At 43.3% G+C, this 16,144-nt stretch overlaps 7 protein-coding genes across 7 annotated transcripts; 3 read left to right on the top strand and 4 right to left on the bottom strand.

Moving 5' to 3' along the window:
• Positions 1-28: 28 nt before the first annotated feature.
• Positions 29-2,335, bottom strand: FA14DRAFT_165678 (putative LRO1-a lecithin cholesterol acyltransferase-like protein; the record flags this gene model as incomplete). Its single annotated transcript, XM_025499974.1, has 2 exons — positions 29-2,154; positions 2,215-2,335. The coding sequence occupies 2 exons, from the start codon at positions 2,333-2,335 to the stop codon at positions 29-31; spliced, it is 2,247 nt and encodes a 748-aa protein (XP_025353410.1).
• A 1,236-nt stretch (positions 2,336-3,571) lies between these two features.
• On the top strand, positions 3,572-4,267 carry FA14DRAFT_104277 (uncharacterized protein; the record flags this gene model as incomplete). Its single annotated transcript, XM_025495708.1, has 1 exon — positions 3,572-4,267. A coding segment is annotated over one exon (696 nt), but the record flags the coding sequence as incomplete, so codon positions are not given.
• A 387-nt stretch (positions 4,268-4,654) lies between these two features.
• On the top strand, positions 4,655-6,224 carry FA14DRAFT_138300 (uncharacterized protein; the record flags this gene model as incomplete). Its single annotated transcript, XM_025497054.1, has 2 exons — positions 4,655-5,916; positions 6,019-6,224. Coding segments are annotated over exons 1-2 (1,449 nt in total), but the record flags the coding sequence as incomplete, so codon positions are not given.
• A 321-nt stretch (positions 6,225-6,545) lies between these two features.
• On the top strand, positions 6,546-7,178 carry FA14DRAFT_181768 (uncharacterized protein; the record flags this gene model as incomplete). The annotated part of the gene is made up of 1 exon (XM_025501136.1): positions 6,546-7,178. One exon carries the CDS (start codon positions 6,546-6,548, stop codon positions 7,176-7,178), a length of 633 nt encoding a protein of 210 aa, XP_025353407.1.
• Positions 7,179-7,292: 114 nt separating this feature from the next.
• FA14DRAFT_149903 (sulfate adenylyltransferase) lies at positions 7,293-9,264 on the bottom strand. The gene has a single exon (XM_025497416.1). It carries the CDS (start codon positions 9,146-9,148, stop codon positions 7,418-7,420), a length of 1,731 nt encoding a protein of 576 aa, XP_025353406.1. The 5' UTR covers positions 9,149-9,264; the 3' UTR covers positions 7,293-7,417.
• A 378-nt stretch (positions 9,265-9,642) lies between these two features.
• Positions 9,643-13,133, bottom strand: FA14DRAFT_192134 (uncharacterized protein). Its single transcript, XM_025501923.1, has one exon. The coding sequence runs from the start codon at positions 12,711-12,713 to the stop codon at positions 9,684-9,686; it is 3,030 nt and encodes a 1,009-aa protein (XP_025353405.1). The 5' UTR covers positions 12,714-13,133; the 3' UTR covers positions 9,643-9,683.
• A 458-nt stretch (positions 13,134-13,591) lies between these two features.
• On the bottom strand, positions 13,592-16,105 carry FA14DRAFT_165675 (Dihydropteroate synthase; the record flags this gene model as incomplete). The annotated part of the gene is made up of 2 exons (XM_025499973.1): positions 13,592-15,622; positions 15,674-16,105. 2 exons carry the CDS (start codon positions 16,103-16,105, stop codon positions 13,592-13,594), a joined length of 2,463 nt encoding a protein of 820 aa, XP_025353404.1.
• Between the last annotated feature and the right edge of the window lie 39 nt (positions 16,106-16,144).

Genomic DNA, 16,144 nt, shown 5'->3' with positions numbered 1-16,144 from the left:
ATACAAAGTGATACAGAAGTTTCACCTCTCAAACACGAGGCGAATCCCAAGCAATCTTTTTTGCATATTCTCGTTCATTGGAAAAGTGGGTCTCGTTGACCGTATGTCCTAATCCAGCTGCAACTCTAAGCACAATCTCGTTCACTTTAAAGCTTCCCAAGATGTCCACATGATCACCTGTCGTACTTCCACCACGTAAATCTAACGGTTCAGGTTCATGTGCAATCTCATGCGTAATAACCTTTATGCCTGCTGGATTATATCTCTTTCTCTTCCATCCTTCAACGCACATTGCGCCTAACGAATGAACAGAGACTGTTCCATCACCATCAGAGAATTTGACACCAGATCGTACTTGAGGAGTTGACTTTTCGTCGTGTATAGATGTATCAATCCAACTTGTTCGAGAAGTTGGGAAGTCGAGAGGTGTTGAAGTAGTTTGATTTCCGCAATCCAAGCAAGTGGCTGCTTCCCCTTCTGCAATGAATTCGTCACGTTCATATGGTCCTTGTGTATACCAATAACTTCGTTCGGTTTGCTTACCTACTCCATAGATGCAATACATCTTCATGTTTGGCGCATTTGGCAAAGCAGCTTCCAATGGATTGGCCCATGTTTTCTCGATCTGATTGTTCTTCTTGATTTGCTCTTCCGAATACTCGATACCGTCTGAGTAATTCTTTTGAACCATCTGTTGGAATGTCGAGGGCGTGTGTTGTAATAGCCAATTGTAAGCATCACTGGCACTGAGATTGCTTTGTAGGATATGTTGTGTGCTGGTTTCGTGTACATTTGCTGAACCTCCAACAGGGTGCGCTGCATCTCCTGCACCTTGGAAAGCAGCTCCTTCAGGCAATTTGAAAGAGTACACCTTTCCATGGGATTGATCGACCGATGATCCTGGCTCATCATCAGGTGCCCAAGTCTCATTACCCCAAACAGCATCGCCACCTTTGATCAACATCGATGCACTTCCAGCCCATGTTTGGAAAAGCTTTGCACGTTCTCTTCTGCTGAAGAATTTCTCCAACAAGTACGCAGCAGCAGGAGGTAATTCGACCGTATCACGCATCTCACCAGATAGCAAAGCTGCCATTGCTTTTGGCACACCCAAGAATGTGCCTGCAATACTGACAAATGATTCGATATGCTTATCAACCCAATCTGGGCCTCCGTTGCCGTACCCTGGTCCTTCAGCCTCTACCCATTTCATAAAGTACAGAGCGACTGTTGATCCCATCGAGTGTGCGACCAAGACTGACTTCTTACCTGTCAGGAATAGATTTTGCTCAAAATGCAACTTCAAACGTGAGAATACCCGATCGCGGACTTCAAGATTGTGGAACGATAGACGCCAATCGTAGGACGCAAGTGAGAGATGGTTGGGATCATATCCAATCACCGCCAAAGCTCGAATGATCGGATCCCAAATCCAATAACCTGAAACGAAATATGAAGCAGCATCAAGTCCTTCTGCTGGTCGTACTTTAATTCCAGGAGGATCTAAGCCAGTGCTTGGATCAAGACTCAACTGTCGGATCCACATTTCCTTTTGGGTAGCAATCGTACGGACCATTGACATGCTTCCCCATAACCGTTTGCGGAAAACACCTGGTTCGGTAGACCATGATTCAAGACCTGTGCTCACGATACCGGGTAATAGTACTACTGGATGATTGACCTTAAGCCCTTCTTGCCGTAGTCGTTCTCCAACAGCTACTGTGAAATCACCATTTTCTCCCCACTTTCTGGGTACACTGAATAGATCATTTCCCAGCTGTGCTAATTCGGAAGGTATGCTGAATGACGAAAGGTCGAGAGAGGATAAATTGATACCGATATCGCTGAGTTGTTCATCGATGACCCCACGTAGATTCTGAATGTGAGACTCCAAGACGACATGGTGACTTAATGCATATGCAAGAATTGCACCTGCCAAAATACCAGCAATAAAGAACAGACGTCTATACCGCATATAGCCTCGTTTCACATTCTCATCAGTTGCATCATGATGAAGCCAAGGTATTTCCGACAAATCCAATTCATGAAAAGGCGTTCCTGGAGCTTTGATTGTATAACTGGTTCTACGATTTACGCCTCCTTTTGCTTGTGGTCGTTTTGCACGTTCCAATACGATCTCATCCGGCAAGGAGTCTACATCTAATGCAGATCCATCATTCGTTGAAGCTTTCCATGCATCTCTTGTTTCTTGACTGTTTTTATTTCGGATTTTTGACTTTTGAGCTTGATCAGCAATTTGGGTAGAAGTGCCGTTAGCCTGATGATTATCTTCTCCGGCTCCGTCTTGGTTTTGTGTCTTGCGTCTTTGATTCATGATGATGGCTATCGAATCACAAGCCAACAACAAAGGCTGCTTGCTGTTGAGAGTAAGGAAGGAGGAGAAGTCTATCTATTGTTACAGGTAGGAAGGGAAGAATGATTGTATCAGAGTGTGTACGCGGACTTTGAAAAAGTTCAATAAAAAAAGACATGGGAAAAAGGCACACACACTCTCTCGCGGCTAAACTGTTTGGATATCTAAAACCCTACAAAGAGTGATTAGCGTTTATTGTGTTTGTGCGTGAATGCCTTAGTCTTTAGTGGAGGAAAATCCGGCCAAAATAAAAATAAATGGGAACAGGCTAAAGCAGAAGGGGCAAGCAGCATTTATTGTTGATTTGTAAGGGCTCGTGTTCTCTCTCGCCATCATTCAACAATTCTCATCATCTTGATGAAAGATGCGGCAAATATGACAACAAACGATGAAGGGTTAGCAAGAGAGCTGAATAGGAGATTGAACTTGGATCTATCAAATTCATCTACTCCATCTTCAGCTAATTCAATCATATCTGATAATGTGGCAGAGGATATAACAAATGAGAACCAATCTGGACGGAATGGAGTTGAGGCTGAGCAATCGACAAGCAAGGATGAAGAATTAGCCAGGTTCAGAAATGCATGGAAGGAAGAAGTGCTGGGCAGAAAGCAGAGGACAACCTCCAACGAACCTGCTGCTGGAGGTCGTACAAGCGAAACAAACAGAGAGAACGATGCATACCATCCACTCAATCAGAAAGATTGGATTCAAGAACAATACGAAGATCAATTACACGAAGAGGTCACATCCGAGATAGAAGAGAAAGATGACCTAACAGTACTCATTGAATCCCTTGCGGCAGCTGACGATGAAGATCGAAACTTGTCGATGGTTCGATTTGAGCCGGAAGACGAAGAGGAGCCGGTCTATCTGTCGAGGCTACCTGATGAGATCCTGTTGCTCATTCTATCATTCGTTGCAGAACCTCGCGGGCGTAGAGGAGCCGAAATACCTCGACCACAAGCCCAACCTGCTCCTACTCAAAAAGTGGGTGGAAATGTGAGACCGGCTGTTGCAGCTGATAAGCATAACAAGAGCGTACACAATGAGGATCAACGTCATGCTGAAATCGAAGCAGCTGCAGCAGAAAGTAGAAATGCAGAGGAGCACAACGGTGAGGCTGCTGCTGATTCGGTAAAGCCCGCCAAGCCATTAACGAGGAAGGGACCTACTGGTGTCGGTGTGATCTTGGCGGGACCGGATTATATGAGTATCGAAAGACTTGCTCGGACATGTTGGAAATTTCGACAACTGACACGAGCATGGAGCGTTTGGAAGATGATCGTGTATGAGACATTTTACCCGCCTCAAATTCCACAGAGGATATCGATAAGCACTCTCTTGGCAGAAAAGCATAGGAATGATTGGAGAACGTTGTTCATCGATCAGCCAAGGGTTCGAATGAACGGAGCATATATTGCATCTTACCAGTACACTCGACCGGGTGTTCATGAAGAGAATGTTTGGGTACGGGTGATCCATGTTGTTAAATTTTATCGATCGATTCGATTCTTACCTGATGGACGTGTACTTTCGTTTACCACAACTGATCCGCCACAAGATACGGTTCGCAAGATGGATCCAGCATTTTATGCCAAAGGATTTGCGACTGGTAGATGGACTATGCATCCTGACGGATTGGCAGATGATGAGATCTTAGGGAGACCAAAAGGTGCAAAGATTGTGATTGATGATTTGAACGATAAAACACTTTCACGTTATAATTTCCGTTTAATTCTCAAGCTAGACGGTAGAAATCGCGGTAAATGGGATCGAATGGAGATGCTAGAGTATGAGAGTATCAACTTGGTTTCGGGTGAGATTTGTCCCTTGCCAATGAATCACAAGAAACCATTTCATTTTTCACCCGTTCGTAGTTATGGAATTTGAGGGGAATCCACACACAAAGCATGTATCATATAATACAATATCATAGACCATCATCACCTTTTGATTGCACCGGCTATTGGATAAGAATTCGGAAATAGCGTGCGCCTGTTACTAAAGACGCGTATCGTCAGTGTATCTTCTCCACATCCACACGCACGACAGTAAGGCCGTTGTTCCCTTTGATCGGATTGCGAGTGAGAAGATCGTATTGCTTGAACACTTTTACTTCCTCTCCCCGATCATATCATCTTAAGGCAAACGCCAATGCTGCATAGACTCAGACCTGCAATAAGACAGATACCTAAATCAACATTCATACAAAACTCAAGAATTTCACCCTTTTCGCTCCTTTCCCATTCAACCAAGCCAACAATGTCAGTCGGACAAAAAGGACCGGGTCATCCGATGGCAATAGGAACTTTTCCTTCTTTTTCAACTGTGAACTTTTACGCGGGTAATGAACTTTCTCGTGTTTCTTGGTTAAGGAATAATTCAGATTTTCTTAATGACGTTCTAAACAGAGATTCAACACGTTTTATCGTTATGCAAAATTTGAATCCTATGGTTCATGCTTCTTCTCAAAGTGATTCAGGTGATGGTAACCTTGCCATGTTGAAATGGCAAGACGTACGTGAGACTATCAATGAAGCATGCGGCCAATCAGGCAAAGATTCAATCAATATCTTTGGACCTGCTTCACATGGACTTTCGATCGATCAAAATGAAGACGCAAAGACGTTTGATCGGGCTACACAAGGTATGTCACCAACTTCGATCGCATTGGTGTTTCTAGGAATGGACGAAACCCATTTAGAACAAGGTTCTTTACCCGGGAAAACTGCCAAAAGCTCTTCTTCTAGTGCTCCCGCTGGAACGCCAATCTTTGCTCTCTCTTTGAGTTACAGACCTCCAGGAACGCCAGAAGATCAACTTGTTCCTGTTGAACGCTTGGCAGATAAACTTACAAAGGATGGCAAGTTTGACTTCGTTGATACTCGATCCCTTGCACAGGCAGGCAAATGGCCTTTACATAATGCAGCAATGGTTGCTCAAGCAAGAAGTTTGTTAGATTGGAATGAAAGACAACAATTTTGTCCTTCTTGCGGAAGGAGACAATACAGCCTTTGGGCAGGATGGAAACGTGCTTGTGCATCTTCATTGATCAAAGCAACGCAAGATCCTTTGAAGAAATCCTTTATTGAGCCATTATTGATCGATGGTAAATCACTCGAACAAGATGGTAAAGGTGATTGTGCAACAACGCATTCTTTGAGTAATTTCTGTTATCCAAGAACGGATCCAACGGTCATCATGGCAATCGTTTCGCCTGATGGAGAAAAGATTCTGTTGGGTAGACAGAAGAAGTGGCCAAAAGGCTTTTACAGTTGCTTAGCGGGCTTCTTAGAACCTGCAGAGTCATTGGAAGAAGCTGTTAGAAGAGAAATCTTTGAAGAGTCTGGTGTTTCGGTTGGAAAGGTGATATATCATTCCAGTCAACCATGGCCCTTCCCAGCCAATCTGATGATGGGAGCGATCGGACAAGCAATCGAGGGAAAAGATGAAATCCGATTAGACCTTGATAACGAGCTAGAAGATGCAAGATTCTTTACGAGAGAAGAAGTTTTGAACGTTTTAGCATCTTCTACAATGTCAACTTTATCACGACATGAAGTTTCCAAAATGGATGAAACTTTGAACAAGAAAGCATTAGAGCAACAACAACAACGTAAAGAACAATCAGGACAAGAAAGGAAATGGAACGAAAAAGATGAAGGAAGTGTGGCCAATGTATTATCCGATTCCGAAAATAGAACTGCAAGACCCAAGTTTCGCATTCCCGGTCAAACTGCAATTGCTCATGTTTTAATTTCTGCTTGGGCAAAAGGAGAAGCGCACTTTCCCGAGAATACAGCCAATGATTCCAAAGCATATCGAGCAGAAGTGGAAAGTACACGCGGAAGGATGTGATATATAGAATGAATGAATGCATTTAGTTTGATAGAATGAATGACTGATTGTGATTTTAGCATTTCATAGCCTCAATGAAATGTCCCGATCAACGGCGGATAATTCTGTACGCGGAATTCCTACTCGACGGACGGACACCGCATTCAATAAAGGAACAATAAAGAAACAATCGGGGTCTGTAGAAAAAAAAGCGAGAGCAAATGTCAATTTGACGTATCAGTGAATGCCAATCAAGCCCTTTCCCCTCCTCCCCCAACCACTGTCGCCCTCACATTCATTTAAACACTCCTCTCGAGAGACTTTACACATCATGACTAACTTGTTCTCGTTGACATTGGCTACGATTCTGTCAGCTTTCTTATTGATCAACTTCACACACGCATTTGAAATCACATTCCCAGTAGGACCAAGTAGTTCATCTTATTGGGTTGCATGCAAAGAGAACATCCTTCAATGGACATACAACGAAACAGATCCAAAGATCTTCAGTGTTGCATTATTCAATGTCGATACAAAAAAGCTTAATGGAAATTATCAAATCGCAAATTCACTTCAAACAGTTGCAGGAACGGCAAAAGTTCGTCCGAATTGCGTGGAAGCAGGTGATGGTTATTTTGTTGGTTTTGTAAATTCAAGTCAATATGCTCTCAATCATCCAGAAATTTATTATTCTTCTCCAACGTTTTCCATTCAACCAAACACTTCACAAGTTCAATCGCCAACTTCATCTTCGCAATCGTCTATCACTGGTTCGTCTTCTTCTTCATCTAATGATACACAATCGAACGCCTTTGGTCCAGCCAATGCAGGTCAAACACCCACTACCGATCAGGCCAAAACAGTCAAAGGCGCAAAAGATGGAGCAGCTCAAGTCAAGGTCGTTACTGCAATTGCTTTGATCGCTCCCTTATTTGCATGTGTCTCATTGTACCTTTCCATCTGATCGAGATACAATGTTGGACATTACCATATCTGATTCAATTCATCATCTTCCACCTCTTTTCCAAGCATTTTTGCTCTTTGTACAGACCCCTTCTTTCACTGCAAAGATCTTATTCGAATACCATTTATATCCACCACAAAACACTCACGAAAATAAGAACGAAATGAGTCTATTTCTATTTCTAGACAAAGTTGCAGATTTTAGGTAGCGTATGTAATACACGTTGAGTAAAGAGTAATCTAGATGAGACCGTCTGCTTCGAGCAACAAGACGATCGAGTGAACGGCTTCAGCAACGGTCATTTGAGTAAGGTCAACACGTAGGTTAACTTGATCATCCGATGGAATCTCATAAGGATCATCAACGCCTGTGAAACCCTTGATTTGACCTGCTCTTGCTTTTGCGTAATTTCCACGTCTATCAGTTGCTTCACAAACTTGCAAAGGAGTAGAAACGTGAACCAAGAAAAAGTTACCACTTCCACCTGTCTTTTGAATTGTTTCTTTGGCTGATTTACGTGAAGATTCGAAAGGTGCAATTGGGGCAGCAATCACTGCTGCACCAGCTCTTGTCAATTCAGCAGCAACGAATGCGATTCTTTGAATGTTCTTATCACGATCTTCACGTGTGAAGCCCAATTCGGAACTCAATTCAGAACGAACAGTTTCACCCAACAAAAGTGAAACACTTCTGCCTCCTTGTTCGTTGAATTTGACTTGTAGGGCACGGGCGATATCATCTTTACCGGAGTTATACAATCCTGTAAGGAAGATTGTGAAACCTTGTTTGGTCTTGGGTGGGTATGATTCTCTCAATGTTTTCACAACACTTTCATAAGAGAACCAATCTGGGATTGATGCACCTGTACGAAGTCTCTTGCGCAATTCTGTACCACTGATATCCAATGTCTGTGTTCCGGCTGGCACTTCATCGATTGGTTGATATTCATCAGTTGAAGGCAAATAAGTCATCATTTGGAAAGGTACCATTTCGATTCCTAATTCGCCTGCATATTTGGTAACCAAACTTTGTGCGTCGTAAGGGCCATAGAAGTCCTTTCCTGTACTGTCCTTACCCGGACCTGCGTGATCGCGTCCGACGATAAAGTGTGTAACACCAAAGTTCTTACGAATGATGGCATGCCAAACAGCTTCACGTGGTCCACCCATTCTCATGGCCAAAGGCAAGAGAGCCAATTGAGCCATTCCGTTGGGATAACGAGGCATCAAGCTTGTGTAAACACGAACACGGGTGTAATGGTCCACATCGCCTGGCTTTGTCATTCCGACGACAGGATGAATCAAAACATTTGCTTGGCGTTGACGAGCAGCACGAACGGTCAATTCACGATGGGCACGATGCATTGGGTTACGTGTTTGGAATGCAACGACTTTACGCCATGCCAATTTGTTGAATTGTTGACGAAGTTCGGCAGGTGTGAAACGTAAAGCGACGTAATCGTAATATTTTGGACGAGAGACACATTGAACTTTACCACCAATGTAGACATCTTGAACATTTTTGCTCAAATAAGAAATTGCAGGATGAGCAACATCGTTTGAGCCGAAAACGTGAAGAGCTTCAGCTTCTTTGTTTGGCTTGTACAAGTCACTGATTGTCAAGATTGCCAAAGCGTTATCATCACGAGGATCACGAAGAGTGATTCTGCTTCCTGCTTGTAATTTCAATGCTTCTACTTGTTGAGATGAAACGTCCAAAGTGATTGGCATTGGCCAAAGAGCACCGTCAGCCAAACGCATGTTTGTAACTACACTTTGATAATCTGCTTGACCCATGAAACCCTCCAAAGGTGAAAAACCACCGTTTAAGATCAATTCCAAATCACATAATTGACGTTCGGTCAAAATGACATCTGGCAAAGTTGAAGCTTCTTTGATTAATTGTTCTTGAATTGGAGCGTCACGAATGACTAAATCCTTCAAAATGCCTCCATGTGGTGCGTTAGCCATCTTTACGATCTTTTGTTGGAAGAGGATATGATGATGGTAGCTGAGAAGTTAATCACCCTGACAAGATATTCGAATTCAGATTTCAAGAAGATTTATTTCTATATTTGGCCAATGCGTCATTGTGAAGCAAAAAGAAGAAGATTAGAATGATAAAAGATAATAATCAGACAGGGAGAATGTGCCCAATCATATACACCAATCGGAAGAAGCGAGTAGAGCACAGTACATTAGTGCACTCACTCTAATGTCCTTACGGCAAAACACGTTCTACACTGCAGCTTGGTTTAGCCGCGGAACTCAACTTTTCACGCACCACACGACAGTGTCTGATTTCCAAAGGGTTCGACCCCAGTGAGCACGCAATATCTGCAGCATGCACCGCTACAAAAATGCCGAATTCTTGATCACATAATCAACCTTTCTTCCGTGATTGTGAAATCCATCATTTCTTGGCAACTGATGACGAACAAAGGCCGAGAAATTCACAAAAACAAAGCGTTTATTATACAGTGGAATGCGTATATACAAATTGCTATCAAGAATGCGGAAAGGGTAAATTGGGATAAAAGCCTTCAGTAGACTGTGTATGCGAAGGAGGATAGTTTGGATTGGAAGATTGATAGGGTTGATGATGTGGACCAGGGCCGTGAGGAGCATATTGTGTAGACGGCATGCCATGCTGCTGCTGATTGTGAGAATCAAAGGGTAGGTATGCCTCTGATGATGCCATTGTGATTGGAGCGTTTGAAATCTGCTCGATTGGGAGATTCTCATTTGATGAATTGCCTAAAACGGTGAAGTATGTATGCGTGAACGATAACCAGCGTTGGAAATCTTCACCCAAAGGCATATCTGGCCAGAATGCATCAAGTGATTGAGATTGCAATTGTTCTTCTGCCGTACTACTTTCCGCTTGTGACTGATTATTGACAGCCAGATTACCAGTATTGAACGAGCTTGTATTTGCACTTGGGCTATTCATATGGCTTGCTGGCGTCGGTTGTCTTAATCGACCCAAAGAAGGAATACCGTCCAGAAGCGAAACACCACTCTTGCCATCAGAGACCGAATTCGGGTGGAGTTTGGATCGAAGTGTATTGCGTACACGTTCAGTACCGTACATTCCCATTGTGCCTATTTCAAGCTTGTTCTGTAAAGCAGCACGTAATCCAGGTTCTTGTAATCCAGTCTCAGAAAGATCCACATTGATTGTCGAAGACAACTTCTCCAGGATTGCAAGATGTTGAGTTGCGGAACTCCATGTCTCGGTCATCTTGATAAACCAGCCAACGATGTCACACAGCTGTCTTTTTGCTGTTTTACACAAGGTGCTATCGATCGAAGTAGTATTGGCCAAAGCAATAGTTGCAGCACTGAATAAACAATAGACCGTACTACTTGGAACCTTTCCCAAGGAAAACAAACGTTCATAATCACAAAACATTTGCCAGATCGCATCAGTTGCTTTGCTACATTCTGCATGACTGTTGATACCAGAATGCTTGTCAGTCGGTTTGAGAATATAAGGTCTATGCAACAAAATACGACAAGCTTGTGCCCACATTTGTTGATGGATGATGTATGGGAAGAATGCCTCCCCTTTATTGGCATACCATCGTAAATTCATCGGCGTTTGTTGATCCCATTCTTCCAATTGTTGATGCAAATAAGCAACCGTACTTTGCCAATCTGGTTGATCCTTTCCAGGCACACTTCCAAAGGCAACAGTTTGTTTCCCTTTGATAACGTTGTATTGTGTTATAATGTATTCAGACAGTCTTGCCAATCGACAGCCATGCGTAAAGTATGTTGCCATATTGAGAGGTTTTCCATTCGTCTTTTCCGAAAATGACTTTTGCGGTAGAGTCCAAACGTTCTCCTCTCCTTCAAAAGATGGTAATGGACAATCTGATTCGGCATCACGTAACACTGGAGGTCGACCCAATTGAACGGCCATCATCTTATCAATCACATAGATAGACCAATAAATTCGTCTTCTATATTCATCTTCCATCTTTGTGAATGAAGAGCCCATGATCTGCGCCATCTCTGTTTGACGATGTAAGCCTAAATCCATCACCATCCTACATGCCGTCCAACAATAATGTGCTGCTTGACTTGGTCTTCCAGCACCTGTTTCACGTAATGATAGGAATGACATAGCCGCCGTTGATTCAATCGTTGGATTCAAGATTGCACTGATATGATGATAGTGTGCTCGAACAGCAAAGATTGTACTGATTTGACGGGCTGACAACGTTGTTTCAGATCCCGAATCCAAAGAACCTCCTTCATTTGCACTTGCCCATACCAGAGCAGCGAGTGAACAGATTGAATTGAACAAAAAGGGATGATCATTTTCGCACATCAATCGAAGATCGTCCACAGTTGGATAATCATGTCGTAAAAAGACGGGCCAATGCAACATAATCACTGACCAGAAGACGTTGAAAAGTTTCGGGATGATTGCATCAGGGATTGTAGGTAATTCCATTTGCTCTGAGACTGAAATTTTGCCTCTGCTAGCTTCAGCTTGATGGTCATCAGTACCTTTTTCAATTCGCTTTCCAGTCGACTTCGAACCTTGAGACTCTTTGCGTTTGGCATCTTGCCTCTCTCTGTATAGCTGTGCCAGTACAAGATCAGCAAGCTCTTGTCCTTCAATGTCAATGCTCTTATGAAGACGTTCTGCTAATGTTGCATTTGGATGTTCGACACTTTGCAACGGCTTGCTTTCACGTTGAAGTGATGGATCATGATAAGAAGATTGTTGAAATGGTGCTCTGATGGGGTCTGAGCGTGGATAATGATCCGTAGATGGGCCAGGCATTCCATCTCTGTATGAATGTGATCGCGTGTACGGCTCAAGAGGTGGCGCCCGATACTCATTCGAAGTACTCGAGCCCTCTTTCCCATAAGTATCTCTTGGTGCATTGAATGAGAACGATGATCGTGATGGCTCTCCATATTCGCGTGATCGTTGAGGAGAAGGCAAATAAGGCGGAGAAGTGAAACTTGAACTACTTCCTCCGCCATATGAAGTAGCACGGAAATGTTGTTGATATTGCGGTTGATGTCTAGACGGATCAGATTGTGGACTATATGCTGTTTCATTACGAGAAGGTTCAAAATTATCTCTTTGCATGCCATGTTTCTTTATTGAACCTCTTGTCGTTCCTTTTGCTGGACCACGCTTTTTTGCCTGTCCATAAGAACATTCTTCTTCATTCTTTTTGCACGTCTCACAAGGGTTTTCACCATTACACTTTACCCTACGAAAGCTACAAGCTTTGCAAGCCTGTTGAATTCTTCTTCGTTTCTTTTGATCATCAAGTTGAGGAGGTGAAGGTGGTACGGTAGCGCTTGAAGATGAAGCTTGCATGATTCCATTTGAATAAGATGATGGAAGTTGAGAAGTGGATGCGGAGGAATTGGTGGAAGATGTCCTTTGCTTTTGTTGTTGTTGATCAAATCGATAAGAATCAAATTGTGTATTTTCATCATTTGAACGATAATATCCTCTTCCATTTGTGCTTGGATATGCATTTGATTGTTGATTTGCCATCTTGATCAGGTTTTTTTTTTGCTAAGATCGATCACTTGTGCCAAGCTCCGAGCGGATGGAAGGAATATTCTGTGGAGAAAAGAACGGAGTAACACTGCCAATTGCGTTTTTGTTTGGATAGCCTTCCCAGATTGTGCTTCTCTGTTGAACGTGCTCGGACATTGAAATCTCACTGATGATGTATACAATTCATTTTCGCGCACGTTTGAAAAGTTGCTTCAATGTCACTTCAAATATGCTTGTGATCGTTCCTCCGAATCGAATTAACACACAATCCGAACTGCGTACTTTTTCTTTCAAATCCACCTCAATCCACAACCTTACTGAAACCACAATAGCTTCTTTGAATTTGTTTATGATGTCCGATTGTGTGAAGATGTAAGGAGGAAGAAGAGTTCTTTTTGTCAAGATTGTCAAAACGTGTGAAGGATAACATGCAAACACACACACACACCAGTTACAATCATACCTTTCATGCAATGCACACTAAAGTGGAAAATCATGCATCCATCCTTTACATCACGGCATCTGATTTAATACACTCGCCGTTAAAAGTGAAACACTAGAATCTTTTATTTTTGAGGCGTATGAAGTACAACACTAGTCACTTTGGCTTGGACAACTCAACAGAATGAAAAAGCCCGCGACCAAATTATGGGGCCGAAGATTAAATTAAAACGTTCCCGAGGCGGAGTAAAACACACTGTTCACATACCATGCTTCTTTCTCTCGCTTTAATCAGCTTCTATTGTTCTCAAGTACCTGCATCGTGTTACTAAGTTAAGGGAGCGAGCGCTTCCATCCGCCGGCATATCAAAATGCTATTTATTACAAATACTCTTTCTATATTGATTAATTAAAACAACTCCAACCTAACCTTATTCTTCGCCACCTCGTGCAATCGCATCTGCAGTTTTAGCAACATCTACCATCTCTTTCACATCATGAACACGAATGATATCTGCTCCTGCTAGAATGGATGCCGTACAAGCTGCCGCCGTACCTGCCATTCGATCTTTTGCTTCTGAACGTCCAGTGATTGTACCTAAAAATCGTTTTCGACTTGGACCAACCAAGAGCGGGAACGATTTAAGAGATAGATTCGGTTCCAATGAAGCTGAAGAAGGCTCCTTTTGGGTTGCAAGAGGAGGTGGTGAACTACTTCTGCTTTGACCCACTCCTCCATTTCCGCTACCATTACGAATCTTGGCTAATCCACGTAAAAGTTGCAAATTACCATCCGCATTCTTTGCGAATCCGATCCCTGGATCTAAGATGATATTCCATCTTGGCACTCCTTGACGTAATGCGTTTTCGATCCTATTTTCGAGTTCCTTGCTCACCACTCGAACAACATCATTTCCTGCATATTGTGCTAAAGAATTCATCGAGCTAGAATCTCCTCGCATATGCATCAAGATGATCGGACACTCGAATGTGCGAGCCACTTCAAAGATTGCTGGATCACGTACTCCTGCTGTCACATCATTAATCATCGTTGCACCAGCTTCCAAAGCGGCTTTAGCTACGCTAGCACGGAACGTATCGATACTGATCGGAATATCCTGATATGCAGATCGGATTGCTTTGATCACAGGTACGACACGCTCAATCTCTTCCTGTTCGTCAACCTCTTTCGCATTGGGTGCTGTACTCATTCCACCTATATCCAGAATGTCCACACCTTCTTCAATCATTGCTTTGGACGTTGAAACTGCACTTTCTACGTTGAGATTATTACCTCCATCAGAGAATGAGTCAGGAGTAGCATTGATGATTCCCATCACGTACGTCTTTGTTCCCCAAGTCCAAGCAATCTTTTGTTTCTTGCCCAACTGCAACGGCAACACCCTTCTCATATCTTCCTGAACATACCCTTCCGAATTGATCAAGATGGAGTGTAGTTGAGAGATTGTTCTAGACGTGCTTGGATGACGATAATCGGGTAGAACGTCCATCAGAGGCTTAAGCACGAATTCACGCTCAAGAATGCCGGCATGCGGAACGATGAGATCCGATGTATTGAGCTCGATACGATCATAGAGCAAAATATCCAAATCAATCGCTCGCGGTCCTTTGATTGGAACTCCATCTTTGTCCCTTCCTATCTCCTTCTCGATCGATTGACAAAGTCGTAAAAGTGAATGCGGATCCAATTTAGTGGCGATTCGACAAGCCCCGTTGATGAATTTTGGCTGATCGATGTAGTACTTTGGCTCGGTTTCATACAAGAAGCTCGTATCGACCAATTTGCAGTCTTTTGATGCGCCTAGCAGAGCGACCGCTCTTTCGATATTGGCAAAACGGTCTCCTACATTAGACCCCAAGGCGATTGCAGCAACGTGCCAATCATGATCCAATCCATTCACTTTTGTGAAAGCTGCACCTGTGGCTTTAGCTGTGAAGCTGGCGGACATTGATGCAGGTGTGATGATCGGCTCCATAGCCTCTTCCTCATTGACCGATTCGAAATATGCACGATCACGTTCCACTTCCACTCCAGCACAATCGGCAAACATGATTGCGCTTGGCTTATCCACCCGTACACGAATCCTCTCAACTCGATTCTCACGAACAGCGATTTCTGCAATACTCAAGGCTAATGACTCGACTGTTTTGTAGTTCGTCCTTTGAACATGCTCTGAAATGGATCTGACAATCGTTCGATAGTTTTGCGGTTTGGTGACCATATCAACAGTAGGCGTAGGTACGGCTGCTTTGCTCGATCCGATCAGGGCGGCCTGACGCAAACGTTCCAAACCTGAGTAAACTTCCAGGTTGATTCGTACAATCTGTTTATCCACACGTTCCCAAGGATTGACACCCAAGATTGTGCTGATACACAAATCCTTTACGAATACACGATCATGTTGAGCCCAATAAGACGATCCAGAAAGGCGCAGAGAAGCCTGTTCTTCAGCAGAAGCAGCGATCGAACCTTTGCTTTGCGGTGCATATACTTCTTCCGCATTCCTTCCATCTGTGGTCACAAAATCTGATGCAGTTCGAATGATTTGTACTCCTGCCGAATCAGCATGCAAAAGTGCTCTTGGCTTCTGTACTCGTAAAGTGACTTTGGGTCCTCTGCAAGTAAAGATGCATACTTTTGCCAATCCTTCTGCCAGTGCTTCCAAACTTCTGTATCGTTCGCCTGAACAATGAGATTCCAATTCTTTCGTCAAAATACCATAATGGATGCTATGGGGTAAATGATCAGCTTTGCCTGCTTTCGAAACATCTGTATGAATTTGCACATCAATCTTGACCGGTTGTGGTTTCACACGCTCCCAATTATCCACTCCTACTAACATGCGAACCGATAAACCGGTCAAGCAGATCGAGTCAGGTAAGACTTCCGCATGAGCAGATTGCGAGTCATCTTGCAAGCCCATTCTACCAAATTGTAAGAAAGAAGATGAAGGGACCGAAGA

Source organism: Meira miltonrushii (assembly GCF_003144205.1).
Source record: "Meira miltonrushii strain MCA 3882 unplaced genomic scaffold FA14scaffold_4, whole genome shotgun sequence".
NCBI classification, from domain to species: domain Eukaryota; kingdom Fungi; phylum Basidiomycota; class Exobasidiomycetes; order Exobasidiales; family Brachybasidiaceae; genus Meira; species Meira miltonrushii.
The sequence above is the reverse complement of the archived record's forward strand: the minus strand, read 5'-3'. Positions and strand labels throughout refer to the sequence as shown.

Bases quoted from the DNA above. Each gene is read 5' to 3' on its own strand.
- FA14DRAFT_149903 (XM_025497416.1), bottom strand. From the start codon at position 9,148: ATGGCTAACGCACCACATGGAGGCATTTTGAAGGATTTAGTCATTCGT.
- FA14DRAFT_192134 (XM_025501923.1), bottom strand. From the start codon at position 12,713: ATGGCAAATCAACAATCAAATGCATATCCAAGCACAAATGGAAGAGGA.